Source organism: Leucoraja erinacea, chromosome 21 (assembly GCF_028641065.1).
Source record: "Leucoraja erinacea ecotype New England chromosome 21, Leri_hhj_1, whole genome shotgun sequence".
NCBI classification, from domain to species: Eukaryota; Metazoa; Chordata; class Chondrichthyes; order Rajiformes; family Rajidae; genus Leucoraja; species Leucoraja erinaceus.
In genome coordinates this window covers 11,153,929-11,165,969 of record NC_073397.1, presented here as the reverse complement: position 1 = coordinate 11,165,969, position 12,041 = coordinate 11,153,929, and the positions used below count along the sequence as shown (strand labels likewise).

The following is a 12,041-nucleotide window of genomic DNA, read 5'->3' as shown; positions in this document are numbered from 1 at the left end:
CACGTTCCACCTCCGTCCCGTTAATGTGGATGGGGGTGTGCGTGCCGCCTCTGGACTTCCTGAAGTCTACAATGAGCTCCTTGGTCTTCTTGGAGTTAAGGGCCAGGTTGTTGTCAGCGCACCATGCTGCTAAGTGCTGGACCTCCTCCCTGTAGGCCAGCTCATCGTTGTTGCTGATGAGGCCAATCACCGTTGTATCATCTGCATACTTGATTCACCCCTCATCCTTCTAAACTCCAGCAAGTACAGGCCTGGAGCCATCAAATGCTCCTCATACGGTAACCCCATCATCCCCAGGCTCATTCTCATAAACCATCTGGACCGTCTCCAATGCCAGCACATCCTTCCACAGATACAGGGATCAAACCACTCACAATACTCAAAATGTGGTCTGACCAGTGCCCTATAAAGCTTCAGCTTAAAATCCTTGCTTTGATATTCTTGTCCTCTCAAAATAAATGGCAATATTGTGTTTGCCTTCCTTACTGCCGGCACTACCTGCAAATGAACCTTACATTAATAACCTTAAGGCATGTTGGCCTTCATTGCGAGAGAATTTGAGTTTAGGAGGAAGGAGGTCCTACTGCAGTTGTACAGGGCCCTGGTGAGACCCAACCTGGAGTATTGTGTGCAATTTTGGTCTCCTAATTTGAGGAAGAACATTATTGCTATTGAGGGAGTGTAGCGTAGGTTCACCAGGTTAATATCCGGGATGGCGAGACTGGCATATGATGAAAGAATGGGTCGACTGAGCTTGTATTCACTGGAATTTAGATGGCCGAGAGGGGATCTTATAGAAACAAATAAAATTCTTAAAGGATTGGACAGGCTAGATGCAGGAAAAATGTTCCCAATGTTGGGAAAGTCCGGAACCAGGGGTCACAGTTTAAGAATAAGGGGTAGGCCATTTGGGACTGAGATGAGGAAACACTTTTTCATCCAGAGAGTTGCGAATCTGTGGAATTATCTGCCACAGAAGGCAGTGGAGGCCAATTCACTGGATGTTTTCAAGAAAGAGTTAGATTCAGCTCTTAGGGCTAAAAGAATCAAGTGATATGGGGAAAAAGCATGAGATTGGAGATTAAAACTGCCCCAGTCAGAGAGCAGACTGTATGAACTTGGCCTTGGTGATTCGTTTGAAGCAGAGTGAAAAAAATCAAACTTGCCTCTACACAAAATTTCTCTACAGCCACCAGCTACATCGGCCACCTCTCCCTCAAAGACTAATGTAAAGATTCCCCAAAGCTCTGAGTAAAGTAGGAACAAAAGGCCCTTAGACAGGTTCTCATCCACTGATATCACCAGGAGACAGCATATATCACAGCATCTCTCTCATCAATCCCATGCTCAGATAGCAATTCATTACTGCAAACTAATCAAAGCATTTGCAGCACATTTTGTAATTTAAACTGAAGGGGGGGGGGACCGAGCAACAATGGCCATAATAGCAGTCAGAAATGTATACACCTTGGACCCCAACCAGCAGAGACGTTGTTGACACATCACAGCTTAAGAGAGAATTTGTCAGGCTGGACAATAGACAACTCACCTTGGCAGCCAAAGTAGTTCCTGTTGTCAAGGTTATAATATCCCGCTTTACAAGCCGTGCAATAGTGTGTGCACACATTAGGCTTGCAGTAACACTGCCCATTGTTCTGCAAAGCAAAGTAGTTACATTCCAGAGAGTATCCTAAAAATATCTTGCATTTTGATGTCAATGTTAAAGTCATAAGTCATTATAACATCAGCACTGTTTGCAGTGGCCACAATATTATTATCCAGGAACAGCAAGAAAACCTCGACACGAAACCTCATCACCCATTCCTTCTCTGCAGAGATATTGCCTGTCCCGCTGAGCTACTCCAGCATTTGATGGCTACCTTAGACAGGTAGACACAATTACTATGCTCCAAATTGAAACACCTGAGGCTTAGTCTTGTGGTTTAAACTTGATTTACTAAATGTTTGATTATATCCCAATTCCCCATCCATGGTCTATGTTAGATGTATGAATCAGTCTGAATTTACACAAATAGCCAATAAAAAAAGCATTTTTTTAATTTTCTTTTTTGCTTGGTGGGTTTATGCCTATTTACAAGGGTCCCAAAAAGTGACAAATAACACTGGGTAGATATAAAATTCTGGAGTAACTCAGGAGGTCAGGCGGCATTTCTGGAGAAAAGGAATAGGTGACGTTTCGGAACGAGACCCTTCTTTAGTTTGAAGACGGGTCGACCCGAAACGCTGCCTATTTCTTCTCTCCAGAGATGCTGCCTGTCCCGCTGAGTTACTCCAGCATTTCGTGTCTATATTCGGAGTAAACCAGCATCTGCAGTTTTCTCCTACAAAAATATCATTGGGTACTGCGCATTGATACAGAACTATTCAGGATCTCTTATCAATCTGGTTCCAGCAGAGTTTTGATAGTACAAATTCCACCAAAGCCAGCACTGGCAATCGAGGGAAGCATTAATTGATCCTCTCTACCCCAAGGACATGTCCAGGTGGGTCCATATGGAGAGATCCGCGGCTAGCTGGGAGTTGCTTCTAAGACTTCTCTGGAAGTCCCACAAACTGGGAGCAGATGTTACCACTGGTTACACCGACTCAAAAACCTCACAAATACATGTGGATATAAACAGATGGACGAATGGTCACGTTTGACACTTTCAAGGCAGAAAAGGAATTTCAAAGGAGAAGAGATTCTTGGAGTATTCACGGAGGGAGGGAGGGAGGGAGAGAACCCAGTGAGAATTTCCAAGGAGTGATGTGAGTATTGGGGGAACTGAACTGTTCTTCCATCGTGTCATGAACATGGACAGACTTTGTTCTGTGGGAATGTGTATTTTATTTCAGTGAAGCGGTCCATCACCGCCAGCCCGAACATGTCTGGTCACACTGACCTTGCATGCCTTGGTCTTTAGTAATAAGGGTATGTTGCTATGGGTTGGAGCAGAATACTGGATCACAATAACTAACTGTGTGAACAAATATACATGACCCACTCCACATTTTTGCTTTCAAATATGATATGAAAAGGCTTCATGCTTTGAGTCAGTAGAACAGTCTCTTGCTTGACTCTTCCCCTTGTCTGACATGTTATTGTGGAATAAACAAGTTATGTGTCACTCTCCTCTGGCTCTCAGTCTGAAGAAGGGTCTCGACCCGAAACGTTGACCGTATTCCTTCTGTCTAGAGATGCTGCCTGTCCCACTGTGTTACTCCAGCAATTTGTGTCTATCTTAACTGTCACTCACGCCTTGTGTAAGTTATTCTAACAGTAACCCACTTATTCAGTAATATGATTAAATTATACAGGGTGTCAACAACTTCATGAATACATTTCCGACGTGCAGCAAAATAAGTAAAGTACGTCAGCCCACCTGCAAACATTCAGCCACCCCATTTAAGGTACCTTCAATATGGCATTGACAGCCTGCAAGGAAAAGCACAAGGCAGCAGTCAGCGAAAAGCAACATTCTGCCAAGAAATTATGTAAAATCATTGAGTGTCTTAGTTTCCAGCCGTGAATGATTCCATAATGAATAAATGTCAGAGTAAAGAGTTCACAAGTCTTAAATGTGCCTCTCTGATGGGATACAAATAGATTCCTTACTGGAACATCCCCAAGGGTTTTCTGGTGACAGGTTCCAAAACAGAGGCTTGCACTGATCGCAAGCAGAGCCTTCAACGTTTGTCCGACATTGACAGAACTCCTGAATGGGGAAAAAGAAAAGACAAATAGATTTGGTCAGTTATATCCCACTCAGCAAAGACTCACCCTGGCACATCAAGTTCTTTGCAAACTTTTGTTTTGCTCTTTCCACTGGGAAAGCCCCGTAGCCTTGGTTCCAAGACAAGTGCTGGCCATGCCTAAATCGAGCAATTCCATGGTGGAACTGGACACAAAGTGCAGGAGTAACTCAGTGCATCAGGCAACATCTGTGGTGGGATTAGATAGGCAGTGCTTTGGGTCAGACTGAAGAAGGTCTCGATCCGAATTGTCACGTTATCAGTTCACTCAGGAGATGCTGCCTGACCCCGAGTTGCTTCAACACTGTGTGTTATGCACAAGATTCTAGCATCTGCAGTTCCTTGTGTCTCCGTAAGGGAACTGTTTCTTTATTTGCAAGGCCCAACGCTTTAATCCAGACAGGATTACATATAAAGATGGAAACAGAATGCTGGAGTAACTCAGCGAGACAGGCAGCCTCACTGGATAGAAGGAATGAGTGACATTTTGGGTTGTGACACTTCTTCAGACTGAGGAAACATAGAAAATAGATGCTGGAGGAGGCCATTCGGCCCTTCGAGCCAGCATCGCCATTCATTGTGATCATGGCTGATCGTCCCCCATCAATAACCCGTGCCTGCCTTCTCCCCATATCCCTCGACTCCACTAGCCCCTAGAGCTCTATCTAACTCTCTCTTAAATCCATCCAGTGATTTGGCCTCCACTGCCCTCTAAGGTAGGGAATTCCATAAATTCACAACTCTCTGGGAGAAAAAGTATTTTCTCACCTCAGTCTTAAATGGCCTCCCCTTTATTCTAAGACTGTGGCCCCTGGCTCTGGACTCGCCCAACATAGGGAACATTTTTCCTGCATCTAGCTTGTCCAGTCCATTTATAATTTTATATGTTTCTATAAGATCCCCCCCTCATCCTTCTAAACTCCAGTGAATACAAGCCTAGTCTTTTCAATCTTTCCTCATATGCCAGTCCTGCCATCCCAGGGATCAATCTCGTGAACCTACGCTGCACTGCCTCAATCACAAGGATGTCTTTCCTCAAATTAGGCAGACGAGGCAGGATTGACGGGATGTGCCCTAATCCCGCCCGTATTTTCATATTTTTCTTGTTCGTTATCAAACAAAATTTGACACAGAGCCCAAATATTAAGGTAGAGGATCAAAAAGTTGCTCAAATGGTTAGGATAAAAAAAAGAACATGCTGGAAATTGAAATAAAAACTGAAATGCTCAAAACAACAGGTTCTGATGATCTAAAACATGAACTCAGTTTCCGTTTCTCCAGATGCTGACTGACCTGTTGACTGTCCAGCATTTTCTATTTGTTATTTAAGTTTCAAGAAGAATCTTAAAGGTGAGAATAATTCCAGGAAGAACAGGTGAAGAACATTTATCAAACATCACAAATTATTTCCCATAAAGTACTCTATATATGCTTATTAGTATTGGATTATTATGGTCATGTGTAATAATGATAACATCCCAGAGAGAGAAATGGAGCTAATGTCTCAAGTCAATGACTTTTGACTGAAGGGTGCTCAAGTGTTCGCTGTGTTTCTTTCTTTTGAGATATCTTCTGTTTTGATTCAAAGTTGCTAGCATTGACTGTTCAATTGCCCAACCACTTTTTTTGGGGTTCAGGTTGAAAATTCAGTTGAAACTTTCAGATTCTGGTTGGATCAAGTTGCACTGGGCTGGGTCATGACTGGCTTTAGTATTACTTCTGGTGAATAACATGATGGAGATTGCGGCAGTTAAGGTCATGTCTGGGTTTGGTCGAGAGAAGGACTGCTTGGATCAGGTCTGGTTTCACTTCGATCAGGCTGCATTTAACATGTGAGCAAACTACAAACTAACAGGGAGGAGTGAAATCACCAAAGGCACATTCCATGAGTTTATGTTTCAGGAACTTAAACACAGTTAACTTTCATTTCTAGGCGCAAGTTCACTGTTGCCTAAAACCTGTCCAAATGTTTCTTAAACATTGCGAGGGTCCCTGACTCAACTTGTTCCATTTACCTACCACCCTGCAAAAATTTCCCCCTCAGGTCTCTATTGAAGTTTCACCCCCTCAACTTAAAAGTATAAGAATTTGTTTTCAGTGGAATCCCTCCCAATACCCATCACCCTCATTAAACTCCTGGTCCTCATTTGATGGGATCTATTCACTCAGTTAAAACGTATCATTGAATGGTTTAAGATATTGTAATGGAATTTACTCACATCATTAGAGGAGAGAGACGTAGAGCCCGCTGGGTCACAGGAAGCCACTGCAAATAAAGAGCACAACACATTGAGGGACTGGGAGAGTTCGAATTTACCAGACAGTTTTATCTCACCACACACAATGAATGGTTACATCCCTGGATTTGAACCTAGTGGAGGATGTGACATGATGCTCTGTAACTACAAGCTTCTTATTTTTCTCAAGATTTCAGTATCTGCAGACTCTTGTTAAACCGTCGAAGAACCCAAAATGCTGGAGTAAGTCAGCAGCTCAGGCAGCATCACTGGAGAACATGGGTAGGTGACGTTTCAGATTGAGACTTCTCTTCAGACTTAAAGCCCTGTCCCACGGTACGAGTTCATTCCAAGAGATCTCCCGAGTTTGCCCTGATTCGAACTCGGAGATTTACGGCAATGGCTGCTCATCGGTACTCGGGGCTCTCGTGGACATTTTTCAACATGTTGAAAAATCTTCATCAGTCTTCCCATGCTTACCTGCTGTTAGCGAGTCTTCCCGAGTACCTGCGTTAGCGTTACGAGCCGCTAAGAGACGGCCCCGAGTCCCGACGTACCCGCTACGTTCATTCTCCGTGCTTAGCACGAGTTTGATTTTTTTTTTAACTCGGGAGAGCTCTTAGAACGAACTCGTACAGTGGGACAGGGCTATTATCGTAGGGGACAAGAAGAAATCTGGAAAAGAGAAGCTCCCTATCGATGTTCTCCAGAGATGCTACCTTATAAAGGCATTTTGTGTCCTTTTGTGTATTAACCAGCGTCTGCATATCTTTGTTTCTACAGCCCGACAAAGATCACCTAACCCCTCAAGAGAAACCTCCAACGGATTAAATACAGAGGATCTGGAAAGAAAACGGGTTACATTGACAAAAGGGAAATTACATGTGAAGTCTGAAGATGAAGAGTGTAGTGATACAAGATAATTGTCACACCACATTTGACACTAACCATTGACAGACAATGGCTATTAAAAATATTTTTATTAAAGGAGTAACTCCCCAAAACAGTTTTAAATAATTTCTGAATTGATTATTTATTGAAGGTTTTGCATTTTACTGAATTGAAACATATCCATGATGGACTGGAGACATCCTATTGTTGATTAACTTGTTTCTGTGGGTGCACCCCTGCGATGAGTTGGCACCTCGAATCTCTCCCTCTCATCCTGGCCTCACTGCTGAATGCAGAAGTAGGCGAGGGGTATTTTGCAAGATCTTAATTTTTAGATGAAATGCCAATAACCAGTAAATTATGGGTTTCATTTATTTAAATTAACTTCTAGTAATTCAAAATGATTTAGCACATTATTTTTCAAAATTCTCTAGATCTGCTCAAAGATAGGCATGAGTAACTCATCGAGTCAGGTGGCATTTTTGGAGAAAATGGATGTCCCGAGCCAACAATGGGCCCATCAGGGAACCCCCCTGCCCGAGGTTATCTATTGCTGCTGCTGATTGTCCTGGTCTTTTCTCACTTCCATTTGCCACCTCTTACAATCAGTCTGAACAAGGATCCTGACCCAAAAGGTCACTTGTCCATTTTCTCCAGAGATGCTGCCTGACACACTGAGTTACTCTAGCATTTTGTGTCTATCTTTCGTATAAACCAGCATCTGGAGTTCCTTTTTGTTACATTTATATCTGCTTAAACAGCTTGTGAAAGTCTAATAATCCAAAGGCAAACCAAAGTGGCCTTTGAGATTTTCAAGACCATAAGAATCCACCACCTGAGGCCCAGTTGCCAACCACGATCACCTCCACTTTGCAAGATGTCTACCTTCATTTGAGTTTGAGTTTAGTTTATTGTCATGTGTACCGAGGTACAGTGAAAAGTTTCTGCTGTGTGTTAACCAGTCAGTGGAAAAACAATACATGATTACAATCAAGCCATCCACAGTGTACAGATACATGAAGGGAATAACGTGAATACGTTTAGCGCAAGGTAAAGCCAGTAAAGTCCGATCAAAGATAGTCTGAGGGTCTCCAATGAGGTAGATACCAGCTCAGGAATGTTCTAGTTGTCGGAAGGATGGCTCAGTTGCCTGAAAACAGCTGGGAGCTGTTCCTGAATCAGGAAGTGTGTGTTTTCACACTTTTATAGCTCTTGCCTGATGGGAGAGGGGAGAAGAGGGAGTGGCCAGAATGCGACTCGACCTTGATTATGCTGGTGGCCTTGCAGAGGCAGTGTGAGGTGTAACGTGAAGTCAGTGGATAGGAGGCTGGTTTGCATGATTGGTTTTCCGGGCTGCAAGTATAGCCCACATGGGGATGAGCATGGATGGAAGGATGGATCAAACATTATCTGTACAGTGGTACCATGGTAGTCCTCTGTAGAAACGATGTTCTGGCAGAGTTGACTGCTCACCATATAGAGTTACACAGTAAATAAACAGGCCCTTTGGCCCACCGTGGGCATGCTGATCATTTGGACCAACTGTACCAATCCATTTCCCCTTCATGACGTGTATTTTAGTGTCTGTCCATATGTCTCTTAACCATAATAATTGTATCTGATTCCACCACCTCCTCTGGCAACGAGTTCCAGATATTAATCACTCTGTGTAAAATCATTTATCCTCAAATCCCGTTTAAAATTTCTCATCACTTAACCCTCTGCCCTTTTGTTTTTTGATATCTACCACCATGGGACCAAGTTTCTACAAAGCCTGTCTAGGCCCTCATAATTCTATAGACCTGTATCAGATCACCCCTCAGTCTTCTTTACTCATGGAAACATGCCAAACTTATTCAAGCTCTCCCCATAACTTAACTCTTCCAGCCCAGGTAATATCATGGTGAATCTCCTCTGTATTCTCTTGAGCAATCACATCCTTCCCACAGTGTGGCAACCAGAATTGTACAAAATACTCCAAGTGCCTTCTAATCTTGTCAGGGTTAGCTCAATTTTACAACGGAATTAGAAACTGCCTGTTGAATTGGCTAATTAATTGGGTTAGGTTATCACCCAAACCAGAAAGACAAAAAGATACATGATATAGCTGCAATTTTATTGTGGCCTCATAACACCTGTTGACCCAGAAACCACGCAGGGATGGTATATTAACATCCTAGAGTCACACACGGTCTCCTGTATGTTTCCACATCATGCCATTTGCAGAGATGGCAACCCATTTGTATTAAGGACACCTTACCAAAGTAAACAGGAACATTTCAATCAAAACAATTAACACCTTCTCTAGAATATCCCATCGGGTGACTCCATAGCCAGGACAATTAGATATGGCTTGGAATTATTAAAGAACTGTTCGTATCTTGTAACAAAAAGCTGCTGTTTGATCACTGCAGGAATTCAAGATGCACCCTGAAATTGACGACCAAATTTCACAAAATTATAATTCCGTGATTATATTGCCAGTTTCACGGTGGTACAGCAGTAGAGTTGCTGCCTTAATGGCCTGTCCCACTTTCATGACCTCTGAGTTTGCCCTTGACTCATACTCGCAGCATGGTCGTCACGAGGTCGTAGGAGGTCGTAGCAGGCCGTGATGCTAGTCGTAGGTACTCGTGGCATCAAGTAGGTTGGGGCGTTTTTCTACCCTGATGAAAAATGCCCACGAGTAAAAAAGGTCGTGAATTAGGTCGTGAAAGTGGGACAGGCCCTTTACAGCGCCAGAGACCCGGGTTCGATACTGACTACGGGTGCTGTCCATTCGGAGTTTGTACATTCTCCCTGTGACCGAGTAGGTTGTCCCCGAGTGCTGCGTTTTCCTCCCACATTCCACAGACGTACATGTTTGCAGGTTGATTGGCTTCGGTAACGATTGTAAATTGTCCCCTGGTGTGTTGGATAGTGCGAGGGTACAGGAATCGATGGTCAGCGCAGACTCGGTGGGCCAAAGGGCCAGTTTAGTTCCCATGCTGTATCTCCGTACCTAAACCACACTCCTATTCAGTGAGACAATGGTCAGTTTGAGGGGGCACAGAAGGTTTGCAAGCTCCTTACCTCGACAATTTGGGAAGCCATACGCTCCGTCCACACACGTGTCACAATGCACTCCCGTCACGTAAGGGCGACAACTGCACTTTCCAGTCTCCTGGTCACAGGAATTGATGTACGAGCCCTCCAAGGTACACGGGCAAGCTGCATTCAACAACCAAGCGGTCAGTGATTAGAACCCATTCCCCACATCGCACCCTGGAGGCTCCCTCACTTCCACAACCTTTCAAACGACTGCCAATTAAGTCAGGAAACAAAACGACCTCCCAAAATAAATTAAAAGGCCGAGTCAAAAGATGTGCTCACAAAGATGCCTTAACCTTCCTACATCCGGTCGTGGCCTCGATGTCCCTCTTTACCACTTGACTTTCCTACCTATTTTTATGTTATAATCAAATTTAGCAACAAAACCTCTGAGATCTTCATCCAGGTAATTTCTATAAATTGTAACAGGTTGAAGCCCCTGCCCTGATGTCTGTAGCACCTTACCAACCAGAACTAAACCATTTGTGGCCACTCCCCATTTTCTATTTCACTGTTTCATCGAACGCTTGGGCTCGGTCCGCCAAGGCTCGCTGGATATCCCGTTTGCCACTCGTTTCAACACCCCTTCCCATTCCCATTCCCATACGGACCTTTCTGTCCTGGGCCCTCTCCATTGCCAGAGTAAAGCCACACACAAACTGGAGTAACAACACCTCATATTACACAGGGGTAGCTTATAACCCAATCTTCTGAATGTTGAATTCTCCAATATTAGGTAACTAACCCACAAACAACATCCCCTGCCTCACGCACCCCCCTCACATCCCTGTGCTCCACCAAGATTCACACCCATAACTCTCCTTCCATCTACCCCCATCCCCCTCCATCTATATTCCTACCTCTGGCTTCACAATTCGCACCTCCTCTCTATTTACTTCACGCTTTTTGTCTTTTCATCTCTGGCCTTTGTTCAACCATCTGACGATCCATAACTCCTCTCACTTGTATCCATATATTACATGCCAGGCTTTATCCTGCCCACACCTCCCTTCCAGCTTTCTCCCCCCCCACTTTTCACTGCAATCAGTCTGAAGAAGGGTCCGACCTGAAATGTCACCTATCTTCTTTCTCCAGAGATGCTGCCTAACCCACTGAGTTACTCCAACACTTTGTGCCTTTCGTCCCCCCTCATTTCCTACTGGTTAGCCAGTGTTCTTTCTATGCTTATCATCAACCACAAAGTTGATGGAGTAACTCAGTGGGTCAGGCAGCATCTTTGGAGAAAGGAGATAGGTGACAAGCTGTGGATAGAGTGGATGCGGAGAGGATGTTTCCACCAGTGTGAGAGTCTAGGACTAGAGGCCACAGCCTCAGAATTAAAGGACGTTCTTTTAGGAAGGAAATGCGGGGGGAAGAAAGTCAGAGGGTGGTGAATCTGTGGAATACTTTGCCACAGAAGGCCATGGAGATAAAGTCAGTGGCCATTTTCAAGGCAGAGATAGATATTCTTGATTAGTACAGATGTCAGAGGTTATGGGGTGAAATCAGGAGAATGGGGCTCGGAGATATGGGCCGAATGGCCTAATTCTACTATCACATATGACCTTACTCAAACAGCAGCCGCAACACTCAAGAATAACCTGACCTCCTTCACAGTCCCTGCACAGAAACAGGTTTCTCAGCCAATCTAACTCATGCTACTTTCTTCATCTCATTCCTTCGATACATTTGTCCAATGAGTCTGACAATTCAATTATTGCTTTGCATGTTACACCCGAAGGAAGGTGGCAGATTGACAATCCTAGGCTGCTAATGCTAAAGCATGAAGGGTACATTTGCAATAATGACAGTGTGAGAATTAAGGTGATACACGGTGTTCTGGCGAGAAGGAGAATGGAAGAGCACATTAAAGACCCGTGGCATTGTGCAAGTTCCAAAAATAGACCCATAACGCATAGTAGACACAAAGACCCATTCGGAAGAAGAGTCCCTTCTGAAACATTACCTGTTCGTTTTTCTCCAGAGAAGCTGCCTGGCCCGCGGAGTCAGGCACTCCAGCACTTTGTGTCTATCTTCGACACTGAACACGAGTTATTTACTGCATTCCTC

At 44.1% G+C, this 12,041-nt stretch overlaps 1 protein-coding gene across 1 annotated transcript in view; it reads right to left on the bottom strand.

Annotated features, from left to right (window-relative positions):
• Positions 1-12,041, bottom strand: part of lama5 (laminin, alpha 5) — a 265,684-nt gene that overhangs the window by 119,876 nt on the left and 133,767 nt on the right. The window contains exons 16-20 of the mRNA XM_055652107.1: positions 9,954-10,091; positions 5,973-6,019; positions 3,617-3,716; positions 3,384-3,436; positions 1,550-1,655 (exon numbers count right to left, since the gene is read on the bottom strand). Of these exons, the coding sequence (XP_055508082.1) occupies positions 1,550-1,655; positions 3,384-3,436; positions 3,617-3,716; positions 5,973-6,019; positions 9,954-10,091 (444 nt within the window). The remainder of the gene's footprint in view (positions 1-1,549; positions 1,656-3,383; positions 3,437-3,616; positions 3,717-5,972; positions 6,020-9,953; positions 10,092-12,041) is intronic.